The following is a 20,919-nucleotide window of genomic DNA, read 5'->3' as shown; positions in this document are numbered from 1 at the left end:
TGAGAGGTTTTGCAACTGCTCTGTTCCAAAAATACAGGCTGCTTTCGCCATTCCTCCTCCATACTGAGCATTAGGCTCAAGGGGCCCCATCACCCTTATCTCCCTCTGTGGGCACTGTCCGCACCACACTCTATCAGCAACAATTTGGAGGTGACCTGGGGACAAGAGGTGAGTCTGCTACTCACTCACTCACTCACTCACTCTCGCTCACTCATTTCCCACCAATGCCAGTCCCCTAAGCTATCAGGACAGGACGAGACTGCCCATGGGCTGGGGCTTAGAGACCTGGAGTGAGCTTGCCTTCAAGGGATGAAGGCTGCTAGTGAGGAAGACTTGCTACAGGGTTTTTTTCTTGCATGACTGTGGCTAGCAGCCACATCAAGCTAAGGTCAGCCACAAAGGGGTGCTTCTACGTCTGAGTAAGCCTGGTACCAACCCAGCAGCCAACAGCAAGGATAAGTTCATGTTATTGCTCAGACTTTGCTGGTTTGAAACACATCCTGTTATTTCGCAGTGTTTTTCCCTTCTTTTGTGTGTTTCATGTAGCACTGCCAAGGATGTGACTTATGAGGCTGAAGTGCTTCTGACTATTGACCTTTCTTGTGGACATGGTAGAGGATCCTATTATCTATCTCTTGACGGGAGATAGTCCTGCTCGTGCCAAAGAAGTTGCAAAGATACAACTTTATCTTTCCTATGAGAGTGGTGAGGCCCTGGCACAGGTTGCCCTGAAAAGTTGTGGCTGTCCCATCGTGCAGTGTTCAAGGCCATGTTGGACAGGGCTTAGAGCAACTTGGTCTAGTAGAAGGTGTCCCTGTGTGTGGCAGGGGGTTGGAACTGGATGAGCTTTAAGGTCTTCTTCATCCCAGACCATTCTAGGATTATGTAAGTCTATGATCCTATGAACTGCAAGAGAAATAGAAAAAACCTGCATGTTCCTGTCCAGAATTTGTTTCCTGAAGACTGGACAGGGGTTGTGGGTGAACATGCCTGTGATTTAATGGGAAGAGCAAAGACTGAGGTCGTTCAGAACTGCATGCTTTCTCACCAGTGCTTTTCCATTGGTTGCTCAGCTCAAATCAGTTTCTCCCAGGCTCTGCAAAGTTTTCTTGCTTTTGAATGTACAGGCTTTCCTAAGGAGTTTCAGCTCTGTGCCTGAAGGAATTGTAGGCAGTGATTCATCAGAGAGACAACACATCCCAAACAACTAGAAGGTCAACTACTCCTTAAGGCAAAAATATTTTGCAGTGATTTATAGCCATATCTGGGAAAATAAAGCTCCTACATGGTGAAAACAGGCAAATAATAGATTGAGAAGAATTTCTTGTCATCAACTCAGTGCCCTTCTCACAGAAACATCAAACTCTTTACATACTGTAACAAAATTAAGTTTTATTCTGTTTTATTAGTAAGGGATGTGGAATAGCCAGTTGAAGAGTTGGACTGATCTTTCTCTTTTGAGCAGTGTTTACTATTCTAATTACAGTCCAGATGTAACATTTACACTGAAAAATACTTACAGATTCAACCTCATACTCAAAAAAATCCTACTGTAAATACAGTTAGTACATTAAAAAATGAACAACAACAAAAACAATCCCAGAAACTTTGTAACAGCACAGACTGGTTATGGCCTTGAGTTAAGTTCAAGTATTTCCCAGTGGAATGCAATGCAAGCAACAAGGTAATCTGGCTTTTACATGGGACATTCCTGGCCCTGAATGGTAAGAATAGAAATATAAGTGTGGGCACTTAATCTGACCAAGTTTAGCAAGAGAGTCAACATTTATGATTAGTTTAGCTACAAAGCTAAACCCCTCTTGTGTATGAACAAAACTACTATCCTGTGAAGAAAAGAAAAAGCAAAGAATTAATTATACTACTGGTGTTTCTTCTGCTTCCTGTCATCTAATTGAAATTCCTTGAGCTGCCAGTTTAGTTTGTAATGGTTGTGATGGGAATCTTGCTTGTGGTTATGCATATTTTGCCTCTCTATCTTTTTCCTTCCCAAACTGACACAATAAAATAAGGGATCTTTGCTCTTTCCTTGAAAAGTAGTCACTTCTGCAGAGACATTAATTCATGTCTGTCACCTTCGTGGCAATGACTCAATGGGAAGATGCAATACCTGACAGGCTTTAGAGTCCAAGGAGTGAAGGAGGAAGGGGGTAAGTGAGCAACTCGGTATACATAATAGTAATAATCCTTTATATTTCTGGGGCTCTCTGACTCGTGCTGGCTCCTGTATGGCTCAGATGTGATCTGGCAGAACTGAGGTCAGAGGAGTCAGTGGTGTCCCCCAGGCTGGCTGGACTTTGCAGGAAACTGCTTCTCTCCCAGGCAGCCCACAGCACCACAGCAATCCTGCCAGGAATGTGCTTTTGTGCTTCTGTCCCTGTCAAAACACTTGGAAAACATGGGGAAGCAAGATTAGCCCTCATTCGGAAAGCATTTTGCACAAAGAAGCATTTCAAGCCTGATAAATGAGCAGGGCTGGCTGGAAGGATGGCTGAGAGAGCAGTTACCCTATCTATCTCCCTGCCCAACGAGTAGGTTGTATTGATTGCCCAAGGTTCTGCCCTGGCTCTAGTACTCATCAACATTGCAATTATTGACTTTTACTTTGGAAAATAGTGTGTGCGTATTAAATGTATGGTGACACCAGCCAGGAGGAGGCTGCAAATCTGCTGCAGACCAACAGACCACTCAAAACCCCCTTACTGCAGTATGAAAATAAAAAGGCAGTTTGAAGGATGGCAGGAAGATTCTGACTGTACAAGCCCACATCTGAAGAGGGGAGCAATCCCCATGTCTGCAGAAGATGGGGGTTTGGGAAGGACCAGGGTGGCAGGTGCGTGAATAGAGGAGCAGAGTTGGAAGACGTGACCTTGCTGCTGGTGGTTCAGAGACACCAAGGAAGACCATGCTAGGAAAGCAGCCCTTGGATAAAAGTTGATGACACTGGAGTTGTTTAGCTGACAGCAGACTTGAGGAAGATGAAAATAGCCTTCAAACACCTGAAAGCTTCTGCAGACATTAAAGGCATGAGACATTCTCCATGTCTGCTGAGGGGAGGAGACACAACAGGTTGCAGCAAGGGGGCGTCATGTTAGCTATTAAGGAGACATTTGATGGTGCCAAGTTGGCAAGAAGAGTGGTAGTCCTTTCCAGCCCTGTTGCTCTGAATATTTCTGATCCTGCAGTCATGGAGCCCTAGGATCAACCCTTGAGCACTGGCCAGCTGTATCACTGGGGCAGGGGATATAGCCCTGCTGTATAAAGTAGGTTTAATGAGTCCGTCAAGTCTCTGTGACCAGGTTCTGTGTTTTTTCGCTTAAAATCTGTCCCCTGATTTCCTCATGGTGAGGTGTTGGCCAGGATGGGTTCTGGAAGCAAGTGCAAGGGAGGCACATGCCTATCCCTCTGTTTGGTGACTTGGTGAATCCACAGGTCAGCAGGAGCTGAGAGGCTGATGTGACTCGTTGGGAAATGCTCATTTCATGGCTGGGGCTAAAGAAAGTTTCACTGTTATGGGCAGGAACAATCCAAAATCCAGACTCCTGCACAGGACTGGGCCTTACAGCGTTGCATGGGAAGGACAAGTTTATTTGGGGCTGTGATACTGCTGCTTATCGGGAAGGAATCTGAAAAACCCAGGCAGCATCCAGCCATCACTCTCCTCAGAGTTTCCATCTTTCCCTTGAGATGACTTTAAATACACACCGTTTCCCATGGGACACAGGGCTGGCAGTAAAAGAGAAGTCGCATTGATGTGGAGGACAAGCTTTGTGCCCTGGACAGCTGTAGTTATTAAGGAACAAATTTCTACCCAGCAACACCTCTTCTTCCCAGCAGCCCTGGTCTGTGGACCTGCATATATTTGTCTTTATGACAGCAGCACCATCAGCAAACAGCCTCTCCTGCATTGCGCAGCACAGCCCCAGCCCAGAAGGAGCACACATTTCCAAACAAAGAACAAGGACAAACAGTGTAGTTGGATATGTTCGTCTCCCCACCACTGTGGCGTGGGCTTTCTGAGCCTTTCATGCAAATTTCATGGCAAGATGGGCCATCCCTGCATACAGTGGATGTGTGTTACTACTGACTGTTGATGCTGGGGGGATGCATTGGTCCTCCTCATGGATGCAGTTTTCCATTTTCAAGGAGTAGATCTCTAGCAGCTGGAGCAGGCAGTACTCCAGGGGTTTTACCAATGCCTTCTGCAGGACCAGGAACAAGCCTGAAACTTCTCCAGACTGTTATGCAAAGCCATACTAAATATTTTCAGCTGGATATCTCATAGGATGTTTCTTTGCTTTCTTTTTGAATCTACTTTTTTGCTGCTGGCACTGTACTCTAATGGCATGGCACAGCTCAGCTGAGGTTCCCAGGAGCTGAAGGCCATTCCCAAATTCTCTGCCTGTTCCCTGGAATGGCCAAAGGGCCCAGCCACCTTCAAAACAAGCATTCTCAGAACTTTCAGGGACTGATCTTAAGGACATGAGAAAGATGCCCAGTGAGAAGTCATGAAGATCCAATGGATCAGAAATACCGGCATGGGGAAATGCATGAGCCTTTGTGTGGCTGGCACAGCCCTGAGGGAACAGCTTGCATAAGGGCAGCTCTGGGTTTACTATTTTACATTAGGTTAGATCTTGGAGGCTTTGTCTGTTTGGGTTCTCCATGGTGGTGAATCAATCACTGGAATCCTGGGATGCTGTGAGAGCATCTGCCAAGCCACAGGCATCTTGGGAACATCTCAGGGGTCAGACCAGCTCTGACACATGACAGAATCGGGCAGTTACTGGTTTCAGCCTCTAATATTTGGCAGGAATAAGCACAAGGACATGCTCCTCCTGCTCACAGTGATGATGTTTTCTTTCTGTGTTACTGGAAGGGAACAAAGCCATAGCCCAGCAGCTGTACAAAACACATGGGATGAAACCACCCTGAAAAAGCATGTCCTTGGCACCAGCAGGAGCCTTGTTGCTCAGCAGCTTGATTTTAACATGCCCCCAGACTCTGTAGATGCATGAAAACTACCCTAAAACCAAGCCAAGCTGAAAAAATCTCGTTATGGAGTAGGGAGAAAACTTCTTGCTACTGTCCTGGTCTTGCCCCCACTGAAGCCAGATCACATTGCTAAGGACCCCCAACTAAGTGTGTGAAAACTGCCAGTTTCCCAGGTGAGGCTGGAAGGTAGAAGCCCAAAGGCTGCTCCGGGATGCGATCAGCCATAGTCCTGGACCAGCTGGGTTTCCCAGGGGAGGTGGAAGGCTGTAAAATTACCAGAGGGTTGATATTACATTTATATATATATATATATATATATTTCTATGTCTGTATTCACACACACATATTCATATGTGGCTGTATATATACGTACATGTATACACACACCATGCATAGACCTGCCATCTGCCACTATTTATAAGGGTTCAATTGAACAGGAAAACAAATTTGCCAACACTGATCTTCCAGTCTCTAGTAGAATTCAGCAAATAAAGAAGTCTAAACCCTTTATGGTTTTGTTTTCCTGGTTGCATAAAGGCACTTTCTGGTGATGTGAAGCAACAGTTTGTTAAAAACAGTGGAACTGCAACGATTCCTGTCACATCTGTAGCAAGCGCTGCACAGGCACTGGTATGATGCTATGTCACTGCTTGCTCCTGCTGTGTAGTGTTTGGTCATTTTGCTTTTTGTTTTGATGCAGAGGAATAAAAGACAAAAACTTCCACGCTGTGCTATACTTTCAGGTCTCCCTGTGTAAGGCAATCACTCTGTTTCTGCCCCATAACTTGATGTGGGTGCCAGCTTGTGGCTTGCAGCATCCAGCCATGCCTTCATTTCCAGCAATGCCTGCTAGAGCATCTAACAGTTCAAGTGGGACATCAGCTGTAAGTGTGTCATGAAGGTTCATGCAATATGTCAGTTGGTTTTTTTTTGCTTATCAAGGGATCAGGAATTAATTTTGATTAAGGATATTTAGTAATTAAACACTGCCTGACCTACAGCACTTTAGCCTTGCCATGCAGGAGGAGAGCTGCTCGCTGCTGGCCTGACTTCTCTTCTGAGCCACCAGCAGCTCTTCTTCCCATTATAACATGCTGTCCAGTCTCTGTTGGGGGCTCCGGTGGTGACCAAAGGGGTAGGAGATGTCAGGGGGTTGCTGTTTCTCACTGGAGGTTGCCAGCTGGAGAACATGTTGGAGAAAGGGAAGAAATGTCTTTTGTTAACACACTGGAAGACAGCACTAAATTGGTCTGAAACTCCTTTTCTCTCTTGACTCTCATACAAAAAATGTGCCTGTGCCCTGTGAAATGAATGCAGTAACCAAAAAACAGAAACAAACCAAAATAAAGCTCCCACTTACACTGCCCTCTCTCCTTTTAGTCAAAGCTATATCCATACAGATGTCTTTCCATCTTTACTGCTTGAGCTTCCTTTCTCCAAGCTGGCCTTGGGTTTAGCACCTTGTTTCTCTTGAGCAATGTTGGCCCTGTTCTGCTCTACCACTGTGCCACCGGAGGCAGGACTGCTGGTTCGAGAAGGTTGTGTGTTGCCCTGGGTGCTGCTGTAGCTCTGAAATGCTATGTCTAACTGCTCCTGGGCCACTCTTAAGTGTTTGTGAAGGGTGGACAAGTCTGCCGGGAGGTTCTCATCTGGGCTGGTGCACTGCTGCTCCTGAGCAACGTTAGCCAAGTTCTGCTCATGAGCCATCAGGCTGTTTGGGATCTTGGTGGACTTCTCTGATTTCACTACCAGGTTGTACTCAGGAGGGCAGGAGATGTTCTTTGGGTAGGCGTAATTGTACGGGGGTTGCCTGAAGCTGTTGATTTTCCGGTTGCGAATGGCATCTCGGATGGTCCCAAACCCCAGGTGAAACATCTCACACATGTTCAGCAATAAGCACAGGCAGCTCACCACATACATCACCAGGAGAAAGATGGTCTTCTCTGTTGGCCGAGACACAAAGCAGTCCACAGTGTGAGGGCAAGGGACTCTGTTGCAGACATAATAGGCTTCCACCTCAAAGCCATAGAGTAAATATTGCCCTATCAAAAAGCAAACTTCAAATGAAGCTCTGGTAAGTAGCTGAAAGACATAGATTTTCATCAGTCCTTCTTCTTGGATACGCCTCCTTCCATCATGCTTTTGCTGCTCTTTGCTCTTGGGCTTGGCTTTGGCTTTCTCACGTTCTGCTGTGTCGTCAGAGATCATGGGCTCATCTTCATCAGCCTCCATTGCCTCCTCCATGTTGCGCACTGCCTGCCAGTTCAAAGCAAACTGCTTCTTCTTCTTGAATCCCTTGAACTTCTTCTCCTCCTCCGCCGACCGGGCAATCCTGTGGATGGCATAGCCCAGGTACATGACCGAAGGGGTGGATATCATGATGATCTGGAAGACCCAGAACCTGACGTGTGACAGCGGCGCGAAGGCATCATAACAGACATTGTCACAGCCAGGTTGCTTGGTGTTACAGGTGAACTTGCTCTGCTCATCAGAGTAGATGGACTCCCCTCCCACTGCTGTCAAGACAATGCGGAAGACGATGAGCACGGTGAGCCAGACCTTCCCCACAAAGGTGGAATGATTGTGAATCTCTTCTAGCAGGCGGGTTAGAAAGCTCCAGCTCATGTTGGTCATAAGGGCTATTCAGTTATAACCTGCAAGAAGAGGGGGGAAATAAGTAACATAGCTGTAAGTTAACATCTGTGCTGCAGCCCATGATACAGCTGTGACACTGGCACATCTGTGACAGATTAAGTAATTTTATCTCAAAGAGGCACCCTTCACTGCTGTAGCCCATCTCCCTGGAACCTGTAATGGATCATGACATGGGGCTGACCATGAGAGTGCAGCATCGGGGAATAAGCTGTGGCCAGTGTGGGAACATGCTGCACCACTGTAAACAGAGGCAGAGATACCTGGTGGTACTGGATAAACAAAGATGAATAACGCAACAAGCCACAGCACCTACTAGATTCACCATTCCCAGCTTTGCTGCCTGTTTCAAGATGTTGCTGTGCTGTAAGAAGGGTTTGGGTGACTGTAAAAGTGAATGCAAGGCACCATGGAAGCCACCTAGGCATGAAAAGGTGGTTAGCTTGTGATAATCTCTTTCCTGCATGCCATGTGCTCAAGCGCCTGAGCTGAACATGGGAGTAGAGGATGCTGTCCATAACACAGAGTTCCACTGCTCAAATATCTTTATTAGCAAACCCAGAAAAATGCAAAGAATCAGCAAAAGAATGGGAATATTTATGTTTACAGGCTGATGGCCCTTTTAAGTTCCTTTTGAAAAAAACAAAACAAAACAAAACAAATGTTTAACCAAATGCAGATTGTTTTAAAAATAAATCTTGAGAAGTTTTCAGAGAAAAACATGCATTTATTAGACCTGGAGACAGCTGTGGAGGAAGAGCTTGTAATAACCATTTTGTGTGTAGCTTAACTTGCAGTGGGGCCTCAGCCTGGGCTCCTTGGGTAACCCCAGGCATCATTAAGGGCAGAAGTCAATGTTACTGCTTGACTGGCAGCAGCCCTGACAGATACCTGGACACCTGGAGGTGGGTAGATTTAGATTAGATATGAGGAAGTTCTTCCCTGTAAGAGCGGTGAGGCCCTGGCACAGGTTGTGCAGAGAAGCTGTGGCTGCGCCATCCCTGGCAGTGCTCAAGGACAGGTTGGATAGGGCTTGAAGCAACCTGGTCTAGTGGAAGGTGTCCCTGACCATGGCAGGGGGGTTCAACTGGATGAGCTTTAAGGTCCCTTCCAACCCAAACCAGTCTGTGATTCAGTGAGCAATAGGGAAAGCACCCAGACCCAAAGAGTACTGTCACAGGGAACAGTAGGACTCTCACCCCAGGACAACAGGGAATGGGCTCATCCTTCCTGTTCCCCTGCATCCCTTCTCTGAATGATCTTCCACCTTGTTATTGAGTTTACCCACTTTGTTTCCACACAGGTACCTGATGGCAGGCAGTAAATTAGGCATCTGTATGCCCTATCCCATCTGTGAACTGACACCCAGAACTGTAGAGTATATATGTTGGTGGCAGATGTAGGAACCAAGAACATGAGCATGGACAAGAGCAAGTTAGCATGGGATAGCACATGGCAATGGTGTGTTACGGCTCAGCACAAGCTGGCCTAGCACAGGCTACTCCCCTGCAGTGCTCCACAAACATGAAGAGGAAGAGGAAGGAACTGTTGTCCATATATTGAGTGGAGGTAAAATGAGGTACAAGCCTGGTCCTAACCTGATTTTGCATTTTTTTTATACGGAGACACAAAATTAAGCCCTAGGATCTCCATGGCACAAGCTGGGTTTTAAGCCCATCAGCCACACCAGGTGCAGGGCGGGAGCAGCCACCAGCATCAGCTGTGGGCACAGCCCCATGCAGAAGCAAGAAGGGGAAATGTGCCTTGCTCTGTTCTCTATATCAAGCCTTTCTGGAATGCAGTTTTGCTCATGCTGCTTCCTAGGACAGGAGCCAAACAGCCCTGGTTTGCTCAGTGCTCAGCTTCGTGCTGCCCAGGGAGGTAGCAGTGCAGCCCAAGGCTCAAGATGCAGTGAAATTCTTCTGCTGTCAAGGGCTCTCGAGACCAGGCAGATGGAATTTTCTAACCTTGCTATTTCTAGATCAAACAAATCCTCTGCGAACCCAAACCCCCAAGTCTTCACACGCCAGAACGAGACTGTGGGAGTGCTCTGCAGATGGTGTTATTCTTATCCTGTAGCTGGAGAAACTGAGGCAGGGAGCAAAGAAACAGCTCACTCCAGGCTGGGTAATAACAGCTGTAAGAAGCTGTAATAACGGGCTGTAATAAGCCAGAAGAAGAGGTGGGGAAGTTCTCCTCTCTGCCCTCAACTTACCTCGTGAAGAACAACAGCCCTCAAAGCTGCTGGGACCAGAATCCCTATCTCCTGCACCAAAAGTGATGCCTTGGATCCAGTGATCAGTACAGAAGCACTGCTGCAGATAGGACAACTCAGCTACTGCAGAAAAATGTGGAAAGCGATCCTCACAGAGCTATTCTTTATTTATTGAGGAAATTGAGGTTACACAGGGGCGAGACGGGAAAGCATCCCCTCACAGTGCCTTTTTTGCTTCTTTAAAGTGGATACACTCTAAAGTGTGTTTAATCCTTCCTCTGGTTTCCCCATTCAGATATGGGCAAATGGGGCAGATACAGGGCGTTAAATGATTTGCAGGATTAATCTGGGCACTCAGCCAAGCTCCAGCTGACAGGGGGCTGGGAAGGGAAGACCCCACTGAGTGCAGCTATGGCCCACTGCGGGGCATGGTGCATCTGTCTGTGGAGCATCCGAGTCCAGCCGAGGCAGGGCTGGGGCTTGGGTTGAGCACACACGGGCCCCAGTTTGACTGGCCACACACCAGCTCCCATCTGCAGCCCCAGCTAGCTGCAAACCCCATGTTGTTCTAAAACACAGGCTTCAAATGTCCTGTAGAGCAGTTCCTCTATAATTTCAGTGCTCACCTAAAGTGTTTGTGGGGTCTGCATCAAGGTTAATTCACCATTTTGCAAGTGTTCCTTAAGGACACAATTCCCAAAGCTCAAGCTCACCTCCCAACAGCTGTTTGCTGGAGCAGGGGCAGTCTAACCAAGGTAATGAGGGCTTTTGAAGTAAATACTCAAGTTTTGATCTGAGAATAGTCAGGATTGTCAGCAAAGCACCCGCATTTTAGAAAGGGGCACCCAATAGCATTGGCTCAAAACACTCACAAACCTCCTGAGTCAAGGAAAAGGAAGAAATTGAAAGAAAAGCACAGAACCGGTAGGCAGTTGCTTTGAGAAGACCACCTGTGGTTACCAGCTCCCAGCCTGTTGGTCCTGCCACTGACCATGCACCTCAGCCCTCCATGCACATCCAGATCTACAGGAACATCTGCAGGAAACAGCTTCAAGCTGTTTCTATACCCCTAGGAGCCCACCGTTGTCTTTGTGTACAATCACACCTTGATGTTATGCTCTCATGTGTCCACCCACTCTCCTGGCACTGTATTTGAAAGCAAGAACTAAAGGAAACGAGTTAAAAACCCCTCCTGCAACCAGTTCAGTTAACTTCCAGTGCTTTTCGCAACTTACTGTCTAGAAAGACTACCATGAGATCTCAGTGCCATTAATTGCTTGGGGGAAGTTTATTATATTCTGGAATCAATTATAAGGCAAGCAAGCTTCCAAGGAAGGATTTGTTCACATTGCTTTTGTTGATGAATAGGATGGTGCTAGGGAAAGATTATATACCTCATCTCACAATGCCAACTATCATAGCACAAAAAATGGATTTTTGCATCTTCCATGTGCTTTCAGACCTAATTCTTCCATGTAGCAGGAAAGTTTCACAGTCCAGCACCCTGGGGAAAAATCCCTGTGTGGATCTGGAGCAGGTAGATGGATTAGATTAAGTGGTTTATGTAGCTAAATTATCTGCCAGAGAGATTGCATGAGAGGACCCACCATCCCTCTGTCTTTGAAATCCATTCATTCAGTCCTCTACATTCACACGTCACCTCCAGTCTAGCTGACATGCAGTGTATGAAACACACAGGGGGTACAAGTTTCACTTCAAAACAGCTACAAAGGAGGACTTGAACCGTTCAACCCACCAGTAACACTTAAAGTAGTGAAAACTCTGTAGCCAGGTGCTGGAATGAGGTGTTGGCTCCACATTCTCATCATGGCTACTTCCCAGAATCCACTGATCCCTCTGCACAATTACAGGCATAACTGTTGGAACTGGTAAAATGTTAAAATCTGAGTCTAACATAAGCAGAAGAAGGAACAGAATAAACAGAGAAAAACATCTGTGCTAGCTGGATGTCTTTCCTTTCTGAGCAATTCCCACACCCTTGCTTAAATTTCAGGGAAAACAATGGTAGAAACCCGACTTACAGAGACATGGTGCTTCCCGTGGTGGCTTTCCCTCCTGTGCCGGCATTCCTGTGCTGCCAGCCCTTCGCCCTGCCCTAGATAAACTCCTGCTGCCTCGGTCCAGCCATGCTCCAGCGGTTAGAAACTGGAGCTCAAGGGAAGTATTTGACGTGCTGTCAAACTCCGCCTCTGCTGCAGCCAGGCATCCACCGCCGGGGTCCTGCCCCGGCTGCCTGCACCCCTCCAGCCCGTCCCACTGCCACTACTGCCCCCCTTTCCCTCGCCAAGCCATGGGAGAAGGAGAGAAGGTGTTATATATAAATATAAATATATATATCCAGGAAGAATGGGGCACTGGTTTTAAATCCAAACAAGCCACCAGGTCTGGTTTTAGGAACGCTGCCTGGAATTTTGCTGCTGAGCTCTTGAGCTGGTTGGAAGTAAATTAATAGCATCAGCTAGTGGCACTGGTAACAGATTTGTAAGACAGAGAGCATGACTAATAGGGAACATGTGGAAAACACATTTTGGCAAAAGTTCCTTGGTTGCTGGGGAAAAATAGATACAGAAAGAGGAAAGGCTCACTGGTGAGGAAAACTGCTCTGAAGCTCCTTCTTTGCTTCAGCTTTCTCTGAAAGAGGTGGTGCACCTCCCTCCAAGCTGGTGCATGGGAGCAGAGAACAGATGAAGGATGGGGAAAGGTTTTTGAGCACACAGGGAGACTCTCTGGCTTCTTTGAGGAGCAAGAAGAAATAACAAGTATGGGAATGTGCATAAAGCCTAAGGCAAGTAGAGAAGGAAACCTCCATTGTGATGGTCCAAAAATCACCTTCTCATTCCTGCTCTGCCCTTGGAAGCTTTGGCATTGCCACCCCAGTGAAATCAGGGCTCCAGGTATCTGCTGAGATGAAAATGGAGAGTCAAGGCAGAAAGTGTCTCCAAGAGACAGTGAGGAGGAGAAGGAAGCAGCAGCAGCCAAGAAGTCATGAAAAGGACCAGACTTAACCTTTGAGGGGAGAAAGCATGGGATGGCGGAATCACAGTGTGGTTTGGGTTGGAAGGGACCTTAAAGACCATCCAATTCCACCCCCCCTGCCACAGGCAGGGACACCTTCCACTAGATCAGATTGTTTCAAGCCCCATCCAACCTGGCCTTGAACACCGCCAAGGATGGGGCAGCCACAGCTCTCTGGGCCAGTTGTGCCCAGAGCCTCACCACCCTCATTACATTTTGATCAAGGGGGTCATTTGAAATCATATGGTTCACTGTGAGGTTTCATCCCTGGTCCTGACAAAGCAGGATATTCACCCTGCTGTCAGACCTCCGTTTTCCTCAAGACCCCAAAGGGCAATGGAGGGGCAATTCCTACTCACTGAAGCATCTCACATTGGTGCTCTTGCAAGCAACAGCAGCTCCTGCACTGCTGCACGCTGGTTAACACTTCAGCCATACTGCTGGAAGCTGCTCTGCAAGAGCCAAGGAGTGTGTGAGCCTCTGCTGATGCCAGAGCTCGTCTGGGTAACAGAATTCTATGACATCTAATGGAGTCTCCTGGGGGGCTGGCATTTCTGGAAATAGTACAGTCATTTTCCCCAAGGTTTTAAGTTACAAACTGTATACTTACACACAGCGATAAGTTAATTCACTGTTTGGAAGTACACATCTGTGATAGGCAAGTGGAAAAGCCGCATCAGCTGAGTTAGGTGTAGGGATGAACACACCCTTGGGGATATATGTTACACTAGGGAAATCAGGTTTATTTCAGAGGATGAAGCTTCTAAAGAAGCTAAATTACCACAGTCCTTGCTGCATGCATTAACTTAAGCCCACAGCACACCAACAAAGCTTGCACTCTCAAAGAACATAGGGAGATAGTTGGTTTCAGAGGAGAGCACCAGGTCTGGAGGAGATATCTCTAAGCCTCCTTAGAGATTCACCATTGGCACCCCTCTGAGGGGAAGCAAACATGCAGCAAGCTGAAGCCACATTACTCCTGCTTGTTCTGTGGTTAGGTCTGGCCTCCAGCATGCCAGGGCAGTGACCTCCTTGCCCACATGGGTCTGCAAGTCTGCAGTAGGTCACCCTGTAGACACCTTAGGGGCCACTACGTAGTTCTTGGGTATGCACACCCCCCCAGGCAGGGACCCCGTATCTTCAGCACATGTCACACCATCTGCTTCTTAAAGACAAGACCTATGAGATCCATCAGACCTGAGGGATGGTCACCGAGGTCTCATTCCCATTGAAGAAGTGTGGTGAAACTTCCACCCGCTGCAGCTGGCGCAGGATGGAGCTGCAGAGAAGTATTATTAGTTACTTAAAAATAACTAGCTGAGAACAACTTCCAGGCTCTGCAGGACTGTGGGCAGCAACTTAGAGATAAAAGGCAGCTCAGCATGGTCCCTGTCCCGTGGGTCATGCAGTGTTTCCAGGCCCTTTGCTTTCTAACTGTGCGGGTTATTTATACACACAGCAATCTGGTCTGGTGGAAGTTTTCTGGGGGCATGTGTGCTCCAGGCAAGCCAAGCAACATCTGCTCCTGCTCCAGCCTCCTGCCCAGCAGGTCTGGCCATTGCAGTGTCGGATTGAGTGGTTCCCATCAGCAAGCCACCACCCATGGGTCAAACCATCACCCAGGGAAGGAATCCAGAAGGGTAGAGCCTGACCTATGCATTTTCTCCTGCACACTTTAGATAGGTTTTCACTGTCCAGACAGCTTTTGTGAATGCCAAAACCTTTGTCGCATGGGTATAACAGAGAATGGCAGGAGTATGCACACAGTTTCTGTTTTCTTGCTCCCAAGGAAGACTCACTCCTGACCTACCCATATCCTCCATTTACTGCTTGGCATTGAGAAAAGGGAATAAAAGATGACAGAGACATGGGGAATTGATATGCTGAAGCCTTGTATGATTCTGGCTGCTGCTGGGAGTAATGTCTCCAAGTCACCTCTACACCCAGTCATCACTTGCGTTTCAGATTAGTGATCTATACCTCTCTTAGATGTTCTACTGGAGTAAGTGCGTGCTGTCACTAGTGATAATGAGAACTGGTATAATGTCTCCTTGCTATGTCAGTGATGAGTAGCACCCACAGTTATCCACTATGAACACAAATCTACAAAGCTTTGTACTGTAGTGTACCAGCAGTTCATTCTCTTCTCTGATTTTCACCTTTCTTATTTAATCCAATCAGTTTGAAAACTAAATGAAATTAAGACACACATCTTTGTTCAAATGGCAAGTCTGCTTTTCAAAACAAGACCCAGGAAGCAATGTCATGCCTGGAGTCTCCAGAGCCTTCAGCAGCCCAGGGACCCAAGTTGTGTCATTGCCCTGGTGATGTGCTGGCTGGGCTTGGGAGTTCTGCTGGGACACAGAGCCATGTATCTTACATTAAGGTGCTCTGGGACAGGCCAGCACCTTTCAGCAATGTACCGAGATAGGACTTGGGTTTATGGGTGGAGGGACCATGCCTTGCAATAGCTCCTGTTCCCAGCCACACAAACAACCCGTTTCGTCATGAAACAGTGTCTGAACCAACAACACCATTTATGGCTGATGGTATCCAGGCCAACTGTGAATGTCTGGAGGACCCATTCAGGAGCTGTGTTGCAGACACAGGAGGGACCAGGTAGGAATGGCTACAGTGCTGCTTCACTCAACCTCACTGGCCAAGACCCTCTCCAGCTTTCTCATCAGCCCCTTTAGGCACTGGAAACTGCTCTAAGGTCTCTGGGGAGCCTTCTCTTCCCCAGGGTGAACAAGCCCAGCTCTCTCAGCCTGTCTCCATAGCAGAGGTGCTTCAGCCCTCGCAGCATCTTCATGCCCTCTTCCTGTTTCACCCAGAGCTTTGGGCATTCCCCAAGATTTGGCATTAATCAGGGCTTGCATCATAAGAACACAGCCAAAACCTTTACTGTCTTAAAAAAAAACAACCAGCAATTCACAGGCTGCAGAAAAAGCTGAGCCAGTGCCTGTTGCTAAAACCTGCTGCATTACAAACCTCTGTGTGGGGTTTTCAGGACCCCACAGTGGTGATGACAACCCCAGGGCAAATCTGCCATTTGAATGACAGAGAAACAAGGTCTCTACCTATTCATCATCAAGTTCATTTTTTTCTGCATCCAGCTCTTCTTGTTGGATGAACTCAAGAAGGTTCTGATTTGGATCAGGGTGTTGCAGTTGTTCTCTGGCTTTTGCAAGGAACAAATTGATAAAATCTGGTCTCACACATTTTTCCAAAGCCCGTGGGGATTTTGGCTGCATAATGTAGGGGTGTTTGAAAATGAGGTGAAAGCTGCTTTCTTTCATGTACTTTGAAAATGTAAACTCTGGCTCTCAATTGCCATGAAATTCGTCCCACAGTCGTGCCTCAGTTAGCCCAGAAGATAGGTCAGGAAGCAAAATTTCTGCTAGGTTTGCGCTGGTTTGTGACTGGAGGAAAAAGCCAATGCTGTTAGCAGAATGAAGAGTATTTCTGTTAAAAAACAGCAAAATGTTTCCTTTGGATATCACTGACTGACGACTGCAGAAAGATAAAAACACTTCACTTTGAAGAGGACCAAAAAAAACCCTGATATGGTTAAACAACAGTAAGATTTAAATTCCCAAGTACAAAAGCACAGAGGAAGCATTTTAAACCCGGGCTGGAGAGCAGACGTGGTTTATTCCAGCCCTTCCTAGCTGAACATTTTGCTGTGATGGACACATTCTTGAGATAAATCTCAGTGTTGACAAAACCACACATGTTTTCTGACAGGAACCTTTCTCCTGAAGTTTTCAGGCTGGTGAGATAACACGGGCTGATACCAAAAGGTAGGAAGAGGGGACTCATGGAAAGCCCTCGGGATGTGGCTCAGCAAAGCCCTTTATAGCATTTTTCCCTGTGTCTGTTCCTGCTCCAAAGAAAGCATCTGCCTCAATAGTCAGAGGTCAAATCAAGCAATTATTCCCTTCTCTATTTGCTTCCCTTTCCTGAAGTAGCTGGAGAAGCAATGGGAATAAAAGGCCACCTCCAACCGCACCCATTGGGGTTGTCCCTTGTGTTAGTGCTACATGTCTCCCCTGCAAACCCATCGCAGCATCCTGAGCTCCCATAACAGGAAGCAATACTTTCCAGCCCTCATTGCCAGCCGTGGCTGGCTACAGCACAACCCTGTGAAGCCAAGCCAGGCTTGACTTGTTGTAGACCTTCTTGAACTTGTACTAACTATAAAACCAAATGAAAATCAGAGGAAGTCCATCCTCTGATGCTGAAAATTGCCGTGCAAAAGTTCACGGCACATCACCTCCTGTTGCCCCCATGGCCACTCCTCCATCTGCAGTTCACTGACCAGCGGTGCATTAATGAGGGCACGGGCAGAGGAAAAAGGTCAGGGTGCATGGGAAAGATGCGGGAACAATTGGAAAAAGTCAAGCAGACACATTTTTGGCTGGTCCAGAAAGGTGTGGGGCTTTTTCTTTTTTTCCCTTTTTCCCTAACACCTGTGCATGGACAGAGATGGTGTGTTAGGAGGGAGCTTGGAAGAGCCCCAGGAAAAGGGGGCAGGAGAGAGGGGAGTGGGAAGAGAGGTTGGGAGCTCAGCCATGGCTTCTGGGCTCCATTCAAGAGCTGCTGGGTGAGGTCCCTGGCTCGCTCTGGGCGGCCGGGAGAAACGTTTTCCCTTATTTTTCAGCTGTGTGAAAACCATATTCATAGTGTCAGTGAGAGGAAGGGGATGGGAGCAGCCATCAACTCTGTATAGGAATGAACATCTTAGACACAGCTTGAGGGTACAGACAGCAGCCCCCAAAGCAAAGGTAGAGCAGTAGTGTCCTCTGTGGATCCACACAAAGAAAGCAGGACGTGCTCAGCACCTCCCTCAGCTTTCCTCACCAACCTCTCTTGGAAATACCTGCAAATACACACAGTTTTGGGTTTTCTTGTGGAAAATATTTCACAACCGCACAGGTCAGCTGCTGACCCTGAGAGTTTCCTTTATTTTACTTTCTTTGCAGCAGTTTCAGGGAGAAAAACAATACTGTCATCTCTGTCATCACACGCCTCATTTAAGACATGGGGACTGCCACTGCAATAGGTGGGACGAATTGTACACACCTGGCCAGGGTGGTGATGTTCAACCAGCCCCATTGCACATAATCCTCAGGGTGGACTCTCGCACCAGGATTTAAACCAGGTTTATATGGGTTGGAGCAACTCGGAGATCCTGCCAGTGCCCTTGGCTCTGGCTGAAGGATGCTTTTGCCGCTAGTAGTAAAGGACAGTGCAACCCACCACAAACTATGGCCCCATTTGCCAAAGACTCAGCTCTATAGGTTCAGCCTTGATCCTGGGCTGACGTGCACCTTCCCAAATGACAGTGCAATAGGGAAGAAGGCTCTGGATTGGGGATTTAGTGGAAGTTTCTTTCATCCCTGAGTGCAGGAGAAGCTCAGCATGAGAACTGGATCCCAAGTTTTCTTAATTTCTTTACCACCGCAGAAATATCTGTAATTTGCCAACAAAAGTGGAGGTTAAGAGGATTCATGTCTCAGCTCTAACAAGGACAGGAGACTGCTGTGAACAAGTGCCCCACAAATTGGTGCAGGAACAGGACCCACAAGATGCAGCCCAGGTATCTAAATCAGGTCCATACTTTACCTGATTCTCAGGATGCTCCATCCTACAGTCTTGGGTGTACACCATGACCTGCCCTACACTGTTCTTGGGGCAGAATGCATGCCTTACTGCTTTAAACAAAGTGTGGTTTAAGACTACGTGTGGGTGATTTGGAGGAGTTGCTATGCTTGTGAGCAGATTTAAGGTCCTTTGTTCTGGGTGCTAAGTCCTGCTCTGCATTCTGCTGTACCAAGAACATAATGCTCGTCTCCTAAACCCATCATCCAGCACCTCAGCAAGTGGCCTGCTTGCAGGACTGAGGTGAAGCTCAGGGAGCAGGACTTGTAAGAGAAGACAAAATCTTATCTGAACCAGAATGTCTAAGACACCAAACCTCTCTGCAGATCCCAGCACTCACTGATGGGGCATCTATTTCTCAGTCTCTAGGCTTTGGAGGAGCCTCTGATTTGCCAGGTCAGATAGAACCGTAACAGTGAGGCTACTCCACGATCCAAGTGTTATGCAAATGGAGAAAAGGGCTGTGGATGGCTACCAAACCCCTCCCTCTGCTGCATAAACCCATCCCACTCTCCCAAATAAACTCTGTGCTGCAGATCTGCCACCCCAGGTCACTAAAACATCCTGCTAAACTCAGCCCTGGCTACCTGGGCACCAGCCTGCCCCTCGTGGTAAGAAAATCTAACATCTCCCAAAGAGAGATCTTGAAGACAAGAAAGCAAACACCAAAGCAAAAAAAGCAGGCACTTGGATGTGACTTTATGGTCCAGTTTTCCACTACTAGTAAGAACTAAACATAGTTAACTGGGAAGAGAGAGGGACTCGAACATGATAAATAAGGGAACAAATGTGCTGGACACGCTCTTGCCAACTGTTCTTCGATAACAGACAAAGCAGAAAATGAAGAAAAATAAGGAAACATTATTCCTGCAAGTGCTTTCCTACCCTTCTGGCCGGGTTCCCAGCATGAGGAGGGCAGGTTTGCACTCTGCTCACCAAGATATTTCGCTACACCAGTATCACCGGTAAAGATTTAGATAACCACTTAGGCAATACACCCAGTGATAATTACAGAGTCACTTGTACATGCAGAAGAGAGGAGGATGAGTGAGGAATGCTCAGAGGAGTGCCCGGTATCGGGTGAGCAGTACAGTACCTTCCCCGGGAGCCCTGGGGATGGGAGCATCAGCGGAGGCCGGCCGGTCTGATCCGAAGGCGAGCGTGGGGCGGGAAAGGGACGGGAGCCTTCCTGGACGTGTTTACATAGGTGAGCCTCCACCCGCCGACACTGGAGAGGTCAGCAGCTCGTGCCTCATATCTGGACGCCACTGGGTGCCCCGTGCCAAGAAGGGACACCACGTGTCATGTTGTCCCCAGAGCTCACAGGACTGGAGGAACTGAATCAGTATCCCCCCTTTCGCTCTACAGGTAGACTGGGGTGGAGAAGATGCCCTCAGGCTGGTATCCAGGTGGGAACAGAGCCAGTCCCATCTGGCCCTGGGCCATGCTGATGCTCAAAACAAAGGTTGACTCTGAGATCTGCAGCAACCAAAAGAACCAAGCCCTTGGGCATGTAGCGTGGTGCTGGCAGCACCTTCTCCATCCCCTCCACCACACTGGGCATGAGCCTGTACCTGCCTGTCTGCTGTGATGGGTACGCAACTGTTCAAAACCTACACCAGCACCACCAAACCATGCACCACCACCACCAAACCCTACGGCAGCACCACCAAACCCTACGCAAGCACTGCCAGACTGTACATCAGCACCACCAAACCAAATACCACCAAGCCCTACATGAGTATTACACCATATGCTAACTCCACCAAACCCTACACCGATGTGACAAAACCCTACACCACCAGCAATCCGTACACCACCATCACCAGTCCCTACAGCACCCCTCAACCCATGATGTCTCTAGGTTGGGACCACGAACCTGAGGGTTTGGCATAGTCCCACCATACCTCATGCACAGGACTAAGTCAGAGACCTCCCAACCTTGTTGCATGCCCCCTCCTACCAAAGGAAGGATCAAGTTGGTCCCTGCTACCCAGCTGCCTTCACCCCACGTGATGCCGGGGGGGAAGGAGCCATGAGATGTGGGCTGCAGCCAGGTGCTCTGAGAGGACCCCCATGAGATAGCACCTTCCCCCCCTGCAGCGTTGCCATCCCAGCCACAGGACCCACTGTGTGGCCACTGCTGTAGGGGAGCATAATCTCTTCCATTCTTGAACCTTGATGAGCACACAGGGCTGTGCAGATTGTCAGTCTCAAGGTGGACAAGCACAGGGAAGCTGTCCCCCAGGAAGCCAGCAGCTGGTTATGTGCCAAAATGAATGCATATTCTGCTTTGCAACAGTCTGCTCTGCGGAGCGAGCAGCAATTAAAAGCTGGAG

General features: G+C 47.9%; 1 protein-coding gene across 4 annotated transcripts in view; it reads right to left on the bottom strand.

Moving 5' to 3' along the window:
• Positions 1-1,385: 1,385 nt before the first annotated feature.
• Positions 1,386-20,919, bottom strand: part of GJC2 (gap junction protein gamma 2) — a 38,178-nt gene continuing 18,644 nt past the window's right edge. For 2 of the 4 annotated variants that reach the window (XM_061354744.1, XM_061354743.1), the window contains one exon: positions 1,386-7,667. In XM_061354744.1, coding sequence (XP_061210728.1) covers positions 6,400-7,647 — 1,248 coding nt within the window. In that variant the 5' untranslated portion in view covers positions 7,648-7,667 and the 3' untranslated portion in view covers positions 1,386-6,399. Of the gene's footprint in view, positions 7,668-11,922; positions 12,150-19,676; positions 19,775-20,919 lie in introns of those variants that run through there. The other 2 variants (XM_061354745.1, XM_061354742.1) reach the window with 2 other exon arrangements.

The sequence above is a fragment of the Neopsephotus bourkii genome, unplaced genomic scaffold, assembly GCF_033783945.1.
Source record: "Neopsephotus bourkii isolate Nb327-2 ecotype Australia unplaced genomic scaffold, CSIRO-AGI_Nbou_v1 NB_745, whole genome shotgun sequence".
Lineage (NCBI taxonomy): Eukaryota > Metazoa > Chordata > Aves > Psittaciformes > Psittacidae > Neopsephotus > Neopsephotus bourkii.
The sequence above is the reverse complement of the archived record's forward strand: the minus strand, read 5'-3'. Positions and strand labels throughout refer to the sequence as shown.